At 38.0% G+C, this 21,183-nt stretch overlaps 2 protein-coding genes across 4 annotated transcripts; both read right to left on the reverse strand.

Moving 5' to 3' along the window:
- Positions 1 to 1,814: 1,814 nt before the first annotated feature.
- On the reverse strand, positions 1,815 to 13,682 carry LOC137090458 (proton-coupled zinc antiporter SLC30A2-like). The gene is made up of 8 exons (XM_067454421.1): positions 13,609 to 13,682; positions 13,344 to 13,528; positions 13,011 to 13,157; positions 8,055 to 8,208; positions 4,368 to 4,554; positions 2,318 to 2,423; positions 2,018 to 2,152; positions 1,815 to 1,942 (listed from the first exon to the last, which is right to left on the reverse strand). The coding sequence occupies exons 1-8, from the start codon at positions 13,680 to 13,682 to the stop codon at positions 1,815 to 1,817; spliced, it is 1,116 nt and encodes a 371-aa protein (XP_067310522.1).
- Positions 13,683 to 14,021: 339 nt separating this feature from the next.
- On the reverse strand, positions 14,022 to 20,851 carry dnajc5gb (DnaJ (Hsp40) homolog, subfamily C, member 5 gamma b). Of its 3 annotated transcripts, none has more exons than XM_067454707.1 (7): positions 20,646 to 20,851; positions 18,232 to 18,353; positions 17,841 to 18,054; positions 17,555 to 17,711; positions 16,778 to 16,834; positions 15,393 to 15,434; positions 14,022 to 15,272 (listed from the first exon to the last, which is right to left on the reverse strand). In XM_067454707.1, exons 2-7 carry the CDS (start codon positions 18,342 to 18,344, stop codon positions 15,226 to 15,228), a joined length of 630 nt encoding a protein of 209 aa, XP_067310808.1. In that variant the 5' UTR covers positions 18,345 to 18,353; positions 20,646 to 20,851; the 3' UTR covers positions 14,022 to 15,225. The 3 variants fall into 3 exon arrangements, with proteins under 3 accessions (XP_067310808.1, XP_067310807.1, XP_067310806.1); XM_067454706.1 differs by having other exon boundaries at positions 18,232 to 18,413; XM_067454705.1 differs by having other exon boundaries at positions 18,232 to 18,365; positions 20,646 to 20,844.
- Between the last annotated feature and the right edge of the window lie 332 nt (positions 20,852 to 21,183).

Consider the following 21,183-nt stretch of genomic DNA (forward strand, 5'->3'; position numbering starts at 1 on the left):
GTTTTATGTAGGAGTCTTAGCTTAAGAGCTTTTCGGGACCGATATGAGAGCACTCTGAGCAAGGAAAATACAAAAACTTTTATCTTAGTGAAGAGGCAAAATATTTCATTATATACAAAGATGAATATTCCAACTATGAATCCTAGGCTGACCCCGTTGCTACGTATGACACAGTCTTTTGAAGACTGTGATTGGTTGGTTGTCCAAAAAGAGGAAAAAAGGAACACTTTTAAGTATAGGGTAATTTTCTAAGCCTTGACATTTTTCTTGAAAATTACAAGAGCAAATTGTCCTATTTTACCATTCTCACTCACTCTCACACATACACAAACACACACATTATAAACTCACCTAAAGGATTATAAGGAACACCATACTAATACTGTGTTTAACCCCCGTTCACCTTCAGAACTGCCTTAATTCTAAGTGGCATTAATTCAACAAGGTGCTGAAAGCATTCTTTAGAAATGTTGGCCCATATTGATAGGATAGCATCTTGCAGTTGATGGAGATTTGTGAGATGCACATCCAGGGCACGAAGCTCCCGTTCCACCACATCCCAAAGATGCTCCATTGGGTTGAGATCTGAGTGACTATGACGGCCATTTTAGTACAGTGGACTCATTGTCATGTTCAAGAAACCAATTAGAAATTATTCAAACTTTGTGGCATGGTGCATTATCCTGCAGGAAGTAGCCATCAGAGGATGGGTACATGGTGGTCATAAAGGGATGGACATGGTCAGAAACAATGCTCAGGCAGGCCGTGGCATTTAAACAATGCCCAATTGGCACTAAGGGGCCTAAAGTGTGCCAAGAAAACATCCCCCACACCATTACGCTACCACCACCAGCCTAACAAGGCATGATGGATCCATGTTCTTATTCTGTTTACGCCAAAATCTGACTCTACCATCTGAATGTCTCAACAGAAATCGAGACTTATCAGACCAGGCAACATTTTTCTAGTCTTCAACTTTCCAATTTTGGTGAGCTTGTGCAAATTGTAGCCTCTTTTTCCTATTTGTGGTAAAGATGAGTGGTATTCGGTGGGTTCTTCTGCTGTTGTAGCTCATCCGCCTCAAGGTTGTGTGTGTTGTGGCTTCACAAATGCTTTGCTGCATACCTCTGTTGTAACGAGTGGTTATTTCAGTCAAAGTTGCTCTTCTATCAGCTTGAATCAGTCGGCCCATTCTCCTCTGACCTCTAGCATCAACAAGGCATTTTCACCCACAGGACTGCCGCATACTGGATGTTTTTCCCTTTTCACACCATTCTTTGTAAACCCTAGAAATGGTTGTGCAAAATAATCCTTTAGGTAAATGTATATTATGACACATTTAACTAATAACAATTTAATGATTACTTAATCTATTAATAATATAGAATCTTCATTTGCTGATGCAGAAATCATTAATAAATGGGTTAGTTCTTCATGAGTCATACATTAACTCATGATTATCTGTGCATTAGATAGCATGAATTAATGCATATCAGTGCACACGTATTGTAAAATGTTACCAAAACACTTTGAACAGCTTAGATCGTCAGAGGAAAAAGGCATATAGTTCATCATGATATTGTAAAATAAATCATAGGCCTATACATAAATCACCCACTATATTGTTAATGTACCCAATTCTTCTAAAAAGAAAAATCTAAAAAGATATGGAGGAATAAAACAAACATTTTCTTTGAAAAACTAAAATCTGAATGTTTATTGTACTGAAATCCTAATGATATGTCACTTGCATGATCATTTTGATTTATTAAATTATACACTCAACCCATGTAATGAAAAGCTAAACTCCCATTTCAGTCCATCTGTTCCTGGCACTGTAAGCAACAAGACTCTGTTTGAATAGTGATATAGCTGAATCCATATTCTGCCTGGAGTATTGTGCTCATGTCCATCAGCACAGTCTGTGGGTTGGTTTGCTCATCTGGAAATTAAATAACTTGTTTGGGTTAAACAACAGATATTTTTGGAGAAGCATTTGATTGTGCACACATTTTACCTATGACCGCGTGAACTGAGAGATGCGTTTCATTCGCAGATAGAGACCACATGCGCAGACTGTGTGTAGATTTGACTCCGCCCACTGCCAGCAGAACGCCATTCACAGAGTCAAAGTCAACACCGCGTGGGACTCCTTCAGATAAAACATTAAAGGGATAATTCACCCAAAACTGAAAATTTCTGCCATCATTTACTCACCCTCACGTCGTTCCAAACCTTTAAATAATAAACCTGTAATTTAAAGGTTTGGAACATTGTTTGGCATTTATGATCATATACAGATCAACCAATCACTTGCCTTCCATGAGTATTTTGAATATGTCTTTCAGGATGGTGAATGTTGTTCCAAGCACAAGTATTGAAAACAGAAATGTACAAATTGGATCTGCTATTTTCCATTCAGGCTGTTAGGACAAAGAAAGAAAGGTTATGGAAGCATTTGTATTGCATATGCAGGTGTTGAAAAAGTATTTGCACATAATCTCTTAAAAATAAGGGTTCCAACAGGGATTTTCAAAACAATGCTAGAAAATAACTAATTTGGTTCCTCAAAGAACCTTACAGTGACCTTTTTTTTCTTCGAAAGGAAACTTTTTTTCTCAGTGTGAACATCATTTTAAAACTCTAAAGAAAAATGTTCCACCATACCAGAGGTGTCTAAACCCGGTGCTGGAGGGCCACTGTCCTGCAGAGTTTAGCTGCGTTTACACTGAAATTACCCTGAACAACTCTCCAGTTCCTGCTGGATTTCATCCTACGCATATACGCTTAATAAAATCTCTTTGAACCTAATTGTCGGTCCATCGATCATAACTCTAAGTTTACTGCCCGCACTGCAACAGACTTTTAAAAAGGGTAGTTGACATAAAATGCTGCATTAACTCAGCCAATCAGCATTTTCAGTTCCCAAGTCCCACCCCCAAAAGTTCCTGAATTTTAAAAAAAAGGACTACCTCGTGAGCAGGGACTTTTTGAGGGGGAAATTTTACCCAGAACTTCATTTAGACCCTGGTCCCTGCGGTCAAAACACACATACCCCTTTTCCACCAGAATGAACCGGGTGTTCAGAGCCAGTGCTAGTGCCAGTTCGAAGTTGTAGCCTTCTAAGAACCGTTTCCTTTTCCACATGCTGAGAGCCACAAAAGAGCCAGGTCTTAAGTCACTGTATACATCTCATCTTTCTCAGCAACGCTAGCGAGGGAGCGGGAAACACACACACACTAGGCATGTTCTAGATGCATTGACACAGCGAAGACCAACCCGCGTATAAAAAAAAAAATCAAATGAGTGAATCAAAAGTGAGTGAATCAAAATCCTTTGATGGTTCTCAAAGGCTGCGGTACTGATAGTAAATCTTGCCATTTTTTGCTCTTTCTTTATTCTGTATATAACCTTTGCTTAGTTTCATTGTATGTAGCCTACCTGTAATTTCATTTATTAAACCCATTATATCCGAATTTCTCTGTGTTCGCTGCTTTGCAAGTCATTTAAACGTTTAGATTTTTCTACTTGCTATTACCCTGCTATATACTGTAGAAAAAAAAGTTATTCTTTCTTGCACAGGAAGATAATTTATTTCCTAGAAACGATAACTGATTATGCTGTCTCTTCGGTGGACAAACTGATTAAATAACTGTAATATTAATTCTGCGACAGTCAATTCTGAAACTAATCCAAATATTTATAACTTGTTGTAATTAATTATACATATTCCCATTTTGAGCTAATTTGCTACAGTGCTAACCACCCCCCCCCCCACAAAAAAAGTAGCCTTCCATATGTCACATTTAAAATTGTCATTGAAGTAGGTTTCCCGAACTGAGGTTCACTTGGAAGTTTATCATAAAAGTGTATAATTAAAATAAAATAAAAATCTAAATAAAACATTTACTAAAAACATACTTATTGTGACCATTAACTGTCATCACAGAAACATCAGCATTGAAATATGTTCTTTATTTATATTTATATATATATATATATATATATATATAAACTTAATCTTAGGGAGTACCTCAAGTAAATATTTTGTTAAAAAGGGATTAGGCTGACACAAGAGTTTGGGAATACCTGTGTTAAATTATAAATTATCAAGTGTCATTTTTTCTTACAGAACGATTTAAAATGTGGATCATGTTGAGAGAACTGACTTCATATATCATCAAAAAACTAGCTGATTCAAACACACTGAGCACAAATGATGAAGAGGAGTTGGTGCTAGCGTTAGTGAAGAGGAAGACACACTGATCTGACAAATCACATTCACACATTTATATGTCTGACTATATGTCCATAAAAGTGTAAGTCTGAGAACTTCTGTATATGCCAGTAATAGTAATGTTACTAACCATGAAGTAGATGATAGTGGCCGCCAGCAACACCCCTAAACTTTGCAGTAAATCTCCCAGCACATGAATAAAAGCAGCCCTCACACTGGTGTTCCTGTGCTCTTCTGTGAGGCCGTGAGAATGACCCGGGACACCGAGAGAGCTGTGAGAGTGATGGACTGGAGACTGATGGAGAATGAAAGCCAAACTGATGGAAACAAACATGGAAACACTGTACTGTACAAGAGGCATATGTTTTGATACATTTTACATAAATAATGAATCAAAGGTGGTTCTACAATTGTAATCATCTCTTAAAAATGTACCTTTAAAAAAAAAAAAAATAGTTTTCCTTTTTTCTTACTTAGCATTTATGTCTTGTTTATATTTATGTCTTGTTTTCCGTTACAAATATTTAAAGTCTTAAATCAAGAGATATTTACATGTTTTTTCTGAGAAATTCATCAAAATGAAGCGAGTTTAAGCTTAAAATGTAGTTTTTCTGACCACACTGGCAGATTTATTTTCTTGTCTTAAGCATAAACTCTATTCAATTCTACTCAATTAATTTTGATAATTTTGTTTCCAGAAAACAAAACTTTAAGTGCCCATGAAGTTTTTTGGCTTTTAGTATGAATAAGTTAGCCTTACTGTTATCTATAAGCTAGTGTGCTCCAAAACAATGCCATAATTCACATTTAGAAGATATAAGCATTCAAAACATACAGTTCTCACTTCCACATCAATATGGATCAATGATTTTGATGACATCACGCTGCACTTCAGCTTCTCATCAGATTTTCTGTCCAATGAAATGCTCTCTAGAGTCTGATATCCCGCCCCCAGGTGGCCTTAACTATTATGTACTAATATTTGTTACATTGTTCTTACATTTTTAAAATACCTGCATGTAATTATGTCTATAATTAATGTATGCAGTTACATTTGCAATTACACAGTTGGCACTTCCCTTACACCTAACCCTACCCATAAACTGACCCACACCACCACACCTGTCCCTAACTCTACCCTTAAACTGACCCACACCACCACACCTGACCCTAACTCTACCCTTAAACTGACCCACACCACCACACCTGACCCTAACTCTACCCTTAAACTGACCCACATCACCACACCTGACCCTAACTCTACCCTTAAACTGACCCATATCACCACACCTGTCCCTAACTCTACCCTTAAACTGACCCACACCTGTCCCTAACTCTACCCTTAAACTGACCCACATCACCACACCTGACCCTAACTCTACCCTTAAACTGACCCATATCACCACACCGTCCCTAACTCTACCCTTAAACTGACCCACACCACCACACCTGTCCCTAACTCTAACCTTAAACTGACCCACACCACCACACCTGTCCCTAACTCTACCCTTAAACTGACCCACACCACCACACCTGTCCCTAACTCTACCCTTAAACTGACCCAAACCACCACACCTGTCCCTATCTCTACCCTTAAACTGACCCACACCACCACACCTGTCCCTAACTCTACCCTTAAACTGACCCACACCACCACACCTGTCCCTAACTCTACACTGTAAAAAAAAAAAAAAGGCAAATTTTGAACTTTTGCAGTGCAATCGTCTTGGATGTTTAAGTTATTTCAACTTAAATGATGTTAAACTGACTTTAAAAAATGAGTTACATCTTGTATAACTAATAAAAACAAGTTTAACATCGCTTAACTTATTTTGATGAGTTAAAACAATGTAAAAACATATGTTGTCATAACTTATTGAACATATAATTTTTTACAGTGTACCCTTAAACTGACCCACCCCACCACACCTGTCCCTAACTCTACCCTTAAACTGACCCACACCACCACACCTGTCCCTAACTCTACTCTTAAACTGACCCACACCACCACACCTGTCCCTAACTATACCCTTAAACTGACCCACACCACCACACCTGTCCCTAACTCTACCCTTAAACTGACCCACACCACCACACCTGTCCCTAACTCTACTCTTAAACTGACCCACATCACCACACCTGACCCTAACTCTACCCTTAAACTGACCCACATCACCACACCTGACCCTAACTCTACCCTTAAACTGACCCACACCACCACACCTGTCCCTAACTCTACTCTTAAACTGACCCACACCACCACACCTGTCCCTAACTATACCCTTAAACTGACCCACACCACCACACCTGTCCCTAACTCTACCCTTAAACTGACCCACACCATCACACCTGACCCTAACTCTACCCTTAAACTGACCCACACAACCACACCTGACCCTAACTCTACCCTTAAACTGACCCACACCACCACACCTGACCCTAACTCTACCCTTAAACTGACCCACACCACCACACCTGACCCTAACTCTACCCTTAAACTGACCCACACCACTACACCTGACCCTAACTCTACCCTTAAACTGACCCATACAGCCACACCTGACCCTAACTCTACCCTTAAACTGACCCACACCACCACACCTGTCCCTAACTCTACCCTTAAACTGACCCATATCACCACACCTGACCCTAACTCTACCCTTAAACTGACCCACACCACCACACCTGTCCCTAACTCTACCCTTAAACTGACCCATAACACCACACCTGACCATAACTCTACCCTAACTCTACCCTTAAACTGACCCACACCTGTCCCTAACTCTACCCTTAAACTGACCCACATCACCACACCTGACCCTAACTCTACACTTAAACTGACCCACATCACCACACCTGACCCTAACTCTACCCTTAAACTGACCCACACCACCACACCTGTCCCTAACTCTACCCTTAAACTGACCGACACCACCACACCTGACCCTAACTCTACCCTTAAACTGACCCACACCACCACACCTTTCTCTAACTCTACCCTTAAACTGACCCACACCACCACACCTGTCTCTAACTCTACCCTTAAACCGACCCACACCACCACACCGTCCCTAACTCTACCCTTAAACTGACCCACATCACCACACCTGACCCTAACTCTACCCTTAAACTGACCCACATCACCACACCTGTCCCTAACTCTACCCTTAAACTGACCCACATCACCACACCTGTCCCTAACTCTACCCTTAAACTGACCCACATCACCACACCTGACCCTAACTCTACCCTTAAACTGACCCACACCACCACACCTGTCCCTAACTCTACCCTTAAACTGACCGACACCACCACACCTGACCCTAACTCTACCCTTAAACTGACCCACACCACTACACCTGACCCTAACTCTACCCTTAAACTGACCCATACCACCACACCTGACCCTAACTCTACCCTTAAACTGACCCACACCACCACACCTGTCCCTAACTCTACCCTTAAACTGACCCATATCACCACACCTGACCCTAACTCTACCCTTAAACTGACCCACACCACCACACCTGTCCCTAACTCTACCCATATCCCACCTCAATATCAGCAAAAGGACTTTGCAATACAATTTGAACACAGTAAGTACATTGTACTTATTTTTTGATGTAAGTACATAGTACTTAAGGCAACCTAATATAAAGTGGGGCCTTACAAAATAAATACTGAAGCTGTGGCTAAAATTGGTCACTTGTTCACGCATTTACAATTTTCTACATGGTGAATGGCACAAAATGAACACTTAAAACAGTGATTCTTGACTTAACATACACCACCAATGAAATCAAATAACATTACTCACAAGATGTTGAGTGCTACAGCACATCCAGCTGTGATTATCATGACATCACTGTGTATCTCATAATCATCACTGATGATCCTCTGAACAGCAACGAGAACAAGAACCACCGTCACAGTCCAGATTGACAGAACAGACAGAAGAGCCCCTAAAACCTCTGCACGAAACAAATAACAGAAACGCGTCAAAGGGTTGACATAGTTGTCAAATGTAATTCCTAAGAATGTATAAACATTAGTGACATCATACACTATATTGCCAAAAGTTTTGGCAGACACTTGCCTTTACAAGCACTTTAACTCAATGACATGCCATTTTTAATCGGTAAGGTTTAATATGGAGTTGGCCCACCTTTCCACAAGATTTAGGAATTTTTGACCATTCTTAGAAGCACATTTGTGAGTAGGGGTGGCTCGATACCACTTTTTCATGTCCGATACGATACCTCAACCATGAGTTTTTGCCGATATCGAAACAAAACCTGGTAGCCCTGCGTGTCGCTGTTGAGCATTTGAATAACAGTTGAAGACTATGGTCCATGCTCATATCATATCGAATTATACTCCCTAGACTCCTACTATATATGATCCAGTGATGTTGGCCAGTATCATACTAATACCGATACTGAATATCATATTGGCGCACCCCTATTTGTGAGGTCAGGCACTGTTGTTGGAAAAGGCCTGGCTCACAGTCTCCGGTCTAATTTATCCCAAAGGTGTTTTATCAGGTTGAGGTCAGGACTCTGTACAGGCCAGTCAAGTTCCTCCACACCAAACTCGCTCATCCATGTCTTTATGGTCCTTGATTTGTCATGTTGGAACAGGAATCTTTACACTTGCCACTAATCTAGAGCTCTGTGGCGGCGTGCTTTACACCACTGAATCTGACACTTTGCTTTGCACTTGGTGATGTAAAGCTCTGTTCACACTGTTCTTGAGCTAATATGAAGGCCACATGAAGTTTGGAGGTCTGTAGCTATTGACTTTGCACACTGTGCGCCTCAGCATGCGCTGACCCCACTCTGTGGTTTTACGTGGCCTATCACTTCATGGCTGAGTTGCTGTTGTTCCCACTTGCTTCCACTTTGTTATAATCCCACTAACAGTTGGAATATTTAGTAGTGAGGAAATTTCATGAATGGATTTATTGCACAGGTGGCAACCTATCACCGTATCACGCTTGAATTCACTGAGCTCCTGAGAGCGACCCATTCTTCACAAATGTTTGTAGAAGCTTCTGCCTACTGTGCTTGATTTTATACACCTGTGGCCATGGAAGTGATTGGAACACCTGAATTCAATGATTTGGAGGGGTGTCCCAATACTTTTGGCAATATAGTGAATATACAGTCTTGTTCAAAATAATAGCAGTACAATGTGACTAACCAGAATAATCAAGGTTTTTAGTATATTTTTTATTGCTACGTGGCAAACAAGTTACCAGTAGGTTCAGTAGATTCTCAGAAAACAAACGAGACCCAGCATTCATGATATGCACGCTCTTAAGGCTGTGCAATTCGGCAATTAGTTGAAAGGGGTGTGTTCAAAAAAATAGCATTGTCTACCTTTGACTGTACAAACTCAAAACTATTTTGTACAAACATTTTTTTTTTCTGGGATTTAGCAATCCTGTGAATCACTAAACTAATATTTAGTTGCATGACCACAGTTTTTTAAAACTGCTTGACATCTGTGTGGCATGGAGTCAACTAACTTGTGGCACCTCTCAGCAAATTCCACTCCATGATTCTTTAACAACATTCCACAATTCATTCACATTTCTTGGTTTTGCTTCAGAAACAGCATTTTTGATATCACCCCACAAGTTCTCAATTGGATTAAGGTCTGGAGATTGGGCTGGCCACTCCATAACATTAATTTTGTTGGTTTGGAACCAAGACTTTGCCCGTTTACTAGTGTGTTTTGGGTCATTGGCTTGTTGAAACAACCATTTCAAGGGCATGTCCTCTTCAGCATAGGGCAACATGACCTCTTCAAGTATTTTAACATATGCAAACTGATCTATGATCCCTGGTATGCGATAAATAGGCCCAACACCATAGTAGGAGAAACATGCCCATATCATGATGCTTGCACCTCCATGCTTCACTGTCTTCACTGTGTACTGTGGCTTGAATTCAGAGTTTGGGGGTCGTCTCACAAACTGCCTGTGGCCCTTGGACCCAAAAAGAACAATTTTACTCTCATCAGTCCACAAAATGTTCCTCCATTTCTCTTTAGGCCAGTTGATCTGTTCTTTGGCAAATTGTAACCTCTTCTGCACATGCCTTTTTTTTAACAGAGGGACTTTGCGGGGGATTCTTGAAAATAGATTAGCTTCACACAGACGTCTTCTAACTGTCACAGTACTTACAGGTAACTCCAGACTGTCTTTGATCATCCTGGAGGGGATCATTGGCTGAGCCTTTGCCATTCTGGTTATTCTTCTATCCATTTTGATGGTTGTCTTCCGTTTTCTTCCACGTCTCTCTGGTTTTGCTCTCCATTTTAAGGCATTGGAGATCATTTTAGCTGAACAGCCTATCATTTTTTGCACCTCTTTATAGGTTTTCCCCTCTCTAATCAACTTTTTAATCAAAGTACGCTGTTCTTCTGAACAATGTCTTGAACGACCCATTTTCCTCAGCTTTCAAATGCATGTTCAACAAGTGTTGGCTTCATCCTTAAATAGGGGCCACCTGATTCACACCTGTTTCTTCACAAAATTGATGACCTCAGTGATTGAATGCCACACTGCTATTTTTTTGAACACACCCCTTTCAACTAATTCAACTAATTGCCCAATTGCACAGCCTTAAGAGCGTGCATATCATGAATGCTGGGTCTCATTTGTTTTCTGAGAATCTACTGAACCTACTGCACTCTAAAAAATAATTCAGTGGCTTAGTAAATATCAGAGTAATGATTAACTTTATTAACTTAATAAAATCTCTCAATATCATTTACTTGATGGTTTTAGTTAAACATAACAAAATAATTGACTAAAAATCCAACAGTTAATTTTGTCTAAAATTTATAGTTATATTTAAGTTTTTTTCACTAAAATAATTTAGTATTCAAATAACCAATTATTTATTTTAAATATACTTAATACATTTGTGAAATTTATTTCAAAATATTTGAGAATGGAGAATTAAACCGATCTGATTCAAGAACCACAAATATTACTTAATTAAAATCAAGATTATTAATATTTAACACACACTGAAGAAATTGAGTAAGTTTACTCGATTAAAACAATGCACCCCTCCCCCACCCTCTGACGCGACGACAGCTCGACGGTTGAGTGAGTGCGGATATTTGAATTCTCCTCAGTCACCAGAGCAGCCAGTTTCTTCTTCTCAGCGTCGCAGAATTGGGGCATTTCCTCTGTGAAAATCAGGTTTGTGTGTGTTTTTTTTAAATCTATATAATCATTACTGTGCTTAAAGGCATTTTATTTAATTCAAAACAACATACAGGGACAGTGTGAGTCACCTTAAGTTAACGTGTGGCGTTGGTCTTTGAAACGCCTGCTGTGTTGCTCAAAACACAACATTATTTCCTAAAGATAATGAATATAATGAATTTGGATGATAAAATCTTATTAAAACTGGGCACTGTTTGTTTATTGTCAGGTTATGGAGTCTGGCGCCTCGCAGCATCTTTCAGCTATGAAACAGGACAGCAGGACAGCGGTCTCAAGTTCAAAGTCCACCCGCAGACCACTAACGTTAGTCCATCTCAGGCTCGAGAAACAGCGCTGATACGGTGGAAATGGGTTAACAGACCGGTTGATTACACTTGAATTACTTTTAAACGTTTAATTTTTACTTCTAAAATGTTTGTTACATGAGTTTAAATGTTGTAAAATAACTGTTATTCTTTACATTTCAAAACAGTAATATGCTGTAACGTTATTGCTGTACTCGTCGACAATAAAGGCCATGTCATGTATAAGTGTGTTTGTGTGGACTGTGGAGTATTTTACAAAGGTTTAGAGGAAATAAAAGTTATACTATACAAGTTAGTAATACTCATAAATTAAAACAGTTCATATTAGTCATAAATATTGTTTTTTAAATGCTTTTTACCCAATTTTTTCTACTCAATTGAATTTGTTAATGTAACAAATGCAGTTACTCAGATCTACTTAATTTTTTTACTTACATTTACTCAGTTCATATGGTGTCTATAATTGATTTCACTGCTTTAAAATTTACTTAATTTTTTTAGTGTAAAAATGTTTCACCAAAAAAATTGAGTAAATCATAGTATAAGTTTTTAGAGTGTGGTAACTTGTTTGCCACGTAGCAATAAAAAAATATACGAAAAACCTTGATTATTCTGGTTAGTCACATTGTACTGCTATTATTTTGAACAATACTGTATCATCGGTCAAACGTTTGTATGATTGTTTTTTATGTTCACCATTAATTTATTCAAAAATACAGTAATATTGTAAAATATAATTATAAAAATGTAAAATAAGTTTTCTATTTAAATTTATTTTATGTTATGTATTCCTGTGATCAAAACTACATTTGCAGCATCATTACTCCAGTCTTTATTGTCACATGATCTTTAAGAAATCATTAATATGCTAATTTGCTGCTCAAGATTTATTATTATTAATGTTGACAACAGTTGTGCCGTTTCATATTTTTGTGGAAACCTTGATAAACTACCATTCAAAAGTTTGAGGTAATTAAATAAAAAATAACACTTTTATTCAATAAGGATGCATTAAATAGATCAAAAATGACCGTAAAGACATTTATAATGTTATACAATATTTCTACTTCAAATTAATGCTGCCATTTTGAACTTTCTAATCATCAAAGAATCCTGCATTTTTGTTTGTCACAGTTTTCACAAAAAAAATTGGTAGTAATGATTCTGAAAATTAAGCTTTGCATCAAATAAATTACATTTTAAAATATAAGGACACACACACCTGATCGATGCCATCCAAAGGTCAGATGTTTGGACGGCGGTCTGGAGGAAATCCACAGCGAGAAGAGACTGATCAAAACGCTGCCAAAGTCAGTGAGAAGATGAGCGGCATCAGTCATTATAGCGAGACTGTGAGCAGCGTAACCACCTATGAGAAGAGCAGTGTCAACACACTACCACACATGACCTGCTACAGGAGATAATAACACCCTTTCTAGAAGCTATTCAAGCTTGTTGGGTCCCAAACAGATCTAAAAGTAACAGTAATGTCAACTGCATTTTTTGCATTCAGCAGACTAGGTTGTATAAACCGAGCATGTCCTTTAATTCTCACCAACGACTTCCCCGATCATGAAGATCAAGCATACAACACATGTGATGAGTAACTTTCTCCGGGCCTGTGTTTTGTCCTGGTGCTTCAAGCGAGTGTCTTTCAGGCTGTGGCAATGAAAAGCTTGTGCATCACGTTTACACTCAAACTGAGTGCTGAGGTATTCATCCTCTGAATTATCCAGCAGACTAGAGGAAAGCATCAAAAAGAGAATAAAGACACTTCCCAAACATTTCCAATAACAGCTAAATGGTTTTGAGAGACTTACCCCAAAAGTTCAAGTGAGTCTGTCAAGGTCTGCTTGCTTAGCTGGACTTTCTCCAAATTCACTTTGGAGGCCATTATTGAAAAATCCTTCCAAATAGTAAATTACAAATAAATAGTGCTTGTATTTACAGGGCAGATATAAATACAGCATGCATTAAAATCTCTAGAGCTTTAAAGATGAACTAATGTGAATCTAAGGTTCCAGTCAGTTTAAAGCCATATGCCGTTTCACACGCATGCCGGAAAAATGAGTTGGTGCAGTGAAACCATATTTAGTTTTCATCAAGGTCACTTTCCAAAAGTTGAGATAAAGTGAGTTTTTTGGATAACAGATGTGCACATATAGCATTTTCACTGCTGTAAAGATGTCTATATAGAGCAAATTCACATGAACAAACTCACTGAAAGCTTGAGGAGAAACAATAATCAACCATATTTATTCTTCTTTCATAATTCCTCATAGAAACTGATAGTGCAGCAGCAGTCATTTGCCAACCATAAAAATTATAAACATAAACATACATATACATACAGAATCTCAGACAAAACCATCCCTGAGCCCGTGCAATATTAACATAAACAATAAACAGCAACAAAATATGAATCTCTTTAATTACCAGCTGAAATAAAAGCTGAAATAAAATATCAGTAGTCTTTTAAGCTCTGCAGGACAGACCGTACCTGAACCCCTGCCCTGTTGATCATATGGCATAATGTTCATCTTTTATATACGTTCATTTAAAACTTTTGAAAGATAGATACCATAGTAAATGATCATATATCATAAAATGGTTAGCTTTAAATTGCCATTGTTTATTTGCATTTAGATAAGAAAGGACTGCTGGATTATTTGGTAACATTACAATAAGGTTTCAATAGATAATGTATTAACTAACAATAAGTAAAACATTTGTTACAGAATTTATTCATTTTCGTTAATGTTAATTAATATAAATCCAGCTGTTCGTTTTTGTTAATGTTAGTTCACAGTGCATTAACTAACCTTAAAAAATACAACTTTTGATTTTAAACATGTATTAGTAAATGTTGAAATTAACATTCATTTAGATTAATAAATGTTTAAAGTATTGTTCCATCTTAATTCATGAAGCTAACTAATAAAAACCTTATTGTAAAGTGATACAGATTTATTTGTTATCACTGTATTAGAGCCTCAATGACTTCACATCGTACAAATATAATATTAATAAAGGTTCCAAAGGCTTCATAAGAATTATTGTGATCAGTTCTCTCTGGGAAAAAATTGAGCAAATCAATAAATACGGTGTTGTTAAAAAAAACAGTACATTCTTATTTTAAGATCAGGAAATTTGGCAATATTTTACACAAGCAAGCTTTGTTTGATTGTACTCTAGATGTCATTCAAAAGGCTGCATCTGTTCTGTGTGCCTCAACAAAGAAGCATTAGAAAAAGTGTCTTTGCAATAAAAATTACGCAATTATAAAATGATGTAAACAGACATAGCATTATGCTTGGAGATCAAATGACCCAAACATACTGCACAGACAATTCACAACCTTACACTGAACCACGTTTCAGTGTCCTCATTTTGCTGAAACAGGGACGAGGCAATCTTCAGGTTGTCGTTCACTCTGTTTATTCGCTGTGTGCATCTGGAGTGATCAGTATGACAGTGTCTCCATCTGCAGGAGAACGCAGACTATCAGCATTTCATCACAACTCTTGCCATTTCATTGCCAAAAAGTACATTATCCAAACATCACACAGAATATAGCATGCTAATGCTAATTACTGATATTCACCTGACTTTTCAGGAATGGGCATCCCTACAAACACAGGGTGTTCTGTTGAAAAACACACAAAAAAGTAAATCCAGTAATATCAGGACCAACAAAACAAGAATCACTGTGCAATAGGGATATTAGCAGGAGTGTCAGTTCATTGATGAATGAAAAGCCCCCCCACCCCACAGTATTTACCTTAAAGTTTTGGGACGCCTTCCTTTACATGCTCATGAGCTTTAATTACATCCCATTCTTAATCTGTAGGGTTTAATATGAAGTTGGCGCACCCTTTGCAGCTATAAGAGCTTCAGCTCTTCTGGGAAGGCTTTCCTCAAGGTTAAGGAGTGTGTTTATGGGAATTTTTGACCATTCTTCTAGAAGCGCATTTGTAAGGTCAGGCACTGATGTTGAACGATGGGGGATGGCACTCAGTCTCCGCCCTAATTCATCCCAAAGGTGTTCTATCAGGAGTCATGTTGGAACAGGAAGGGGCCACCCCAAAACAGTTCCCACAAAGTTAGGAGCATAGTTGTGGCAAATAGCGAGGCCGAGGGACCGTGAGAGCATGTCTCGTGTCTCACAGAAGAGCTCGGTCGCATTAAAGGAGGAACGACGACAGTGAAGGATGAGAGAGGACCAGGCGTGGAATATTCATTCTGTTTTGTTAATGTTTTATTATGTGTGTGCGAGGCAGTCGTTCATGAGGAGCTGCTTGCATTTTGTTTATGCAAAGACTAAAGTTTGTTTAACGTTCACCGGTTCCTGCCTCCTTTCTGCTTATTATACATAATTGTCCCAAAATGTCTTGATATACTGAAGCATTAAGAGTTCCTTTCACTGTAATTAAAGGGCCAAGCCCAACCCCTAAAAAAACAACAACTCCACACCATAATCCCCTTCCACAAAACTTTACACTTGACACAATGCAGTCAGGTGAGTACCGTTCTCCAGGAACCGCTAAACCCAGACTCATACATCAGATTACCAGACAGAGAAGTGTGATTCGTCACTCCAGAGAACACGTCTTCCCTGCTCAAGAGTCCAGTAGTGGCATGTTTTACACCACTGCATCTGACACTTTACATTGCAATTGGTGATATAATGCTTGGAGGAGCTGCTCGGCCCATTCCATGGAAACCCATTCCATGAAGCTCTCTACACACTGTTCTTAAGCTAATCTGAAGACCACACAAAGTTTGGAGGTCTGTAGCTATTGAATGCAGAAAGTTGGTGACTTCTACGCACTGTGTGCCTCAGCATGCGCTGACCCCGCTGTGTGATTTTACATGGCCTACCACTTCCTAACTTAGTTGCTGTTGTTCCCAATTGCTTCCGCTTTGTTATAATACCACTAACAGTTGAGCGTAGAATTTAGCAGTGAGAAAAAAATAATAAATGTTCACCTGAATCTCCAGGTGCTGGACCGGGAATAGGCTGTCCTGTTATTACTGTGTCATTGCCTGTGAATCACAAATAACACAGTGGTGGGCTATGTATAAATATTACAATGTGCTTGTCTTTAATAACAACTGTTTTTAAAGAAATAGTTCACCCAAAATAAAAAAAAATTATACCATGATTTGCTTAACCTCAAGCCCTCCTAGGTGGATGAACTTCTTCTTTCAGTCAAACACAGTTATATTTAAAAACATTTTCTTGGCTGGCCCTTCCCACCTTTGTAACGGCATTAAATAGACTAGAGGAAGAGAGTTTGTAAAGCTCCAAAACGCATCCATCCATCCGTCATAAAAGTAATCCATATGACTCCAGAGCGTTAATAAAGTCCTTCTAAAGCAAAATGCTGCATTTGTGTAAGAAAAATATCTATATTAAAACTCAAATATAATCACTGGCTTTTGGTAATGGTTGAACATGCGTTCACGAGAGAGTTACGTGGTTTTTGATAGAGGCGTCTATTCTTTCCCAACCACTTCCGGAGGCCTTTATTAACCTACTGGAGTAATATGGATTACTTTTATGATCACTTTTACATTTAAACTTTTATGAAAGCTCGGGCACTATTTAGTTCTAGTCACATACTCCTAGTCCTAGGATGGCTTGAGGGTAAGTCAATTATAAGATCATTTTTATTTTTGGGTGGAACTATTCCTTTAAGCAGGTCCAGATGGAAACTGGGAAATTTTGCAGTCTCCAGACCTGAAAACATAATTGCTCCTCACCTCTGTTGTGCTCCTCTGACATATCCGCCGCCAGCTCATCTGGATCCATATACTGAAAATGTTCCTCATGCTCTGAACCGCCGCATTTACCACAGCAGCAAAAACAGCAGCAACAGCAGCAGCAGCATGTGAACAGCGAACCTAACACAATGAGTGTCTGAACATGGTCCAGCAAAACAAAAAAAGAGATTAATATACCAATTATGTGCATGAAATGAACTGTAATATTTAGCTGAATAACTAAAAGCAAAGAACAGATAGATTTGCAAACACACAAAGGATTCACCTTAAACCAGCACTTCTTCATTAGGAAGTGGTATTTAACGCTGTCCTCTCCGAACTGGTCTGCAATGTAGAGGCCCATGGAGCCATAGTCGTTGTAGATCTGTTTTTTGGTGTCATCGTTGAGGATGGTGTTGGCATTGTTGATCTCTTTGAACTTCTCTGCTGCTTCTGGGTTGTTGGGATTCTTGTCTGGATGATACTTCAGTGCTAGTTTTCTTAAGGTGAGGATTTATGAAACAGCCTTTCAGGGATGTTGCATTTATGAATTCCTTTACTGACATGAGCTATTAATCGAAGTAATTATGAATCAATACTCTTTTTGAATAGCTAAATATATTTGGATCGTTTTCAATAATAATTAACAAAACAGTTGCATTATTTGAAAAACATACCTATATGCTTTCTTAATATCATCAGATGACGCTCCTTTCTCCAGGCCTAATGTCTTGTATAAACTCTCTCCAGCTCTGGACAGCTTGCGTTGAGGTCGGCTTGAATCGGCCATTGTTAAATTCTGCTAAAAACACTGAAGATCAGAAGTGAAGCGAGTCATTTTTAGCTTTCCATCCTATTACTTAAAGTAACAGAAAAACATTGGCAATGTAAAAAATGTCACTGTATTAGAAAACAAAATATCAAACCAAAATGTCATTTATATTACAAAATTAGGTTAATACTTTACAATAAGGTCCTATTAGTTAAAGGGTTAGTTCACCCAAAACTGAAAATTCTGTCATTCTCTCCATCATGTTGTTCAAAACCCGTAAGACCTTCTTTTATCATCGGAAAACAAATGAAGATTTTTTTTTTTTTATGAAATCTTTCTGACCCTCCATTGACAGCTAAGCAACTATATACACATTACCACTTTGACGCTTCTGGGACAAAAAAAATCCATCTATCCATCCATCCATCCATCCATCCATCCATCCATCCATCCATCCATCAATCAATCTTTATTTGTATAGCACCTTCCAACAAACAAAAGGAGGACCAATGTGCTTTACATTTAAAACAGGTGAACATCTACAATATGAAATATATAAATACATTAAGCAATAACCAAAGGAACAATTACACAAAATACACCAAGCAAGGCATTAAAAAAATAATAATAATTCAAAGTGACACAGTGCTGCAGTGTGTTAAAGGCCAGTCTAAATAAATGTGTTTTTAACCTGGACTTGAACAGGGCCAGGTCTGTAAGAACGTGCAGGTCTACAGGTAAAGAGTTCCAGAGGTTAGGAGCAGCAAAAGCAAATGAACGATCTCCCTAATGCTTGTACCGGGACCTCGGAACAACTAGCCTCATCTGGTCAGCCGACCGGAGGGCTCTGCTTGGACAGTGGACACTTAAAATCTCTGATAAATAAGGTGGCGATAAAGATACCGAAAAATTAATCCATATGAATTGAGCAGTTGAGTCAATCACTTTATATGACCATTCTAAAACAAGAATGAACCTCATTGGTTCTTGCTGAAGCTCAAACATGCTGCGTAACACAAGAATGGACCTCATTGGTTCTTGCTGAAGCTAAAACGTGCTGTGTAACACAAGAATGAACCTCATTGGTTCTTGCTGAAGCTCAAACGTGCTGTGTAACACAAGAATGAACCTCATTGGTTCTTGCTGAAGCTCAAACGTGCTGCGTAACACAAGAATGAACCTCATTGGTTCTTGCTGAAGCTCAAACGTGCTGCGTAACACAAGAATGAACCTCATTGGTTCTTGCTGAAGCTCAAACGTGCTGTGTAACACAAGAATGAACCTCATTGGGTCTTGCTGAAGCTCAAACGTGCTGCGTAACATGAGAATGAACATTGGTTCTCTCACACAAGCAAATATGCTTGAGCCTCTGATGTGTGAGCTGATGAATATTTATATTAGAATAAAAGCCCAAATGCAATGAGTTCATCGTAAAGTTATCATGTCTCTGCAGAAAATTTGAACTAAAACCACTTAATTCATGGATTTTTTAATAATAATAATTATATATATATATATATATATATATATATATATATATATATATATATATATATATATATATATATATATATATATATATATATACGATTTTACATTCTCTTTATTAAATTTTTAAGTGGTAGGCTAGTTGTGTAGCTGTCAATGGAGTGACAGAAATCTTTATTTCATCACAAAGATCTTCATTTGTGTTCCGAAACATGAGGGTAATTAATGACAGAATTTTCCTTTTTGGGTGAACACTTTAACATAAAAGTTTGTTCCAGTATTTATGTTCTATTCATGTTAATTTTCTTTGTCAATGTTAGTTAATAAAATGTTAGATCAGGTCCATAAATAATATTATAAACTTTTACATGTAATAATGTATTAGTAAACGAAATACACACTAACTAAGATTTTAAAATATTTTACATATAGGCTACTTCACGTTAACAAACAGAACCGTATTGTAAAGTGCTAGCAAAATAGCACGAGCACACGTTGTGTGTGATTTGATTCCACCTGTGACAACTTCTGGCGCGATACACTGACTAAAAATCAGCAGAACACACAACCGATTCGGAGGGTGACGCTAAACATTAATACACCCAAACAGGGCCACTTACTAGGCTATATTTGGGTATAAGAAATCACGTAAATTTCACTATTATTTATTAAGATATTAAAATATTAACAGGGTTAGAAATTCATCATCAGAAGGACTAATACTGAACTGGCTGATAGCTACATTTCCGCGGCTATATTTTCATTTTCAGATAATTTACGTTGATTAAGAGATAACATCCTGACTGATATCATTATATATCGATTACTTACAGTTTAAGAAGAAAATGTGAAGTTGATGTTTGATAAAGTTGCGTATGTCTTCATATTTACAGCGATACAGAAAGTTGATCCATGGAACGATCAGTTTAAACCAGGAAGTAGGAAATAAAGTTTCTCTTACGTCAAGTACGAAAACTCATTGCCACAGAGCATCCGTGAGCAGGGTGTCTATCGGTCTGTCTGCTCTATCTATCTGTCTGTCTTTGAAACCCAAAGCACTAGTTAATTTAAAAAAAAAAAACATCCACAAAGGTGTATTTGAGTTGTTAGAATTACAGGACATCTGCTGACAAATAACAGTCTCTTTATTTTATTTTACATCAACATTTTACATAAAATATGTGACAGAATAACGGAGAGTAGGCTATGTTCCTATACGATTCAACATCCATTCAATTCAGTATTAATATGAGTTACTGCATAATAATTATTCAAAGTTTTATGAAAATCTTGCTTGAAGATTAAATGTCACGTCAACTACGCATTTTTTTTATAGATCATATCGTCTGTTATCATCACATATTAGGCC

The sequence above is a fragment of the Pseudorasbora parva genome, chromosome 10, assembly GCF_024679245.1.
Source record: "Pseudorasbora parva isolate DD20220531a chromosome 10, ASM2467924v1, whole genome shotgun sequence".
In the NCBI taxonomy this organism is placed as follows: Eukaryota; Metazoa; Chordata; class Actinopteri; order Cypriniformes; family Gobionidae; genus Pseudorasbora; species Pseudorasbora parva.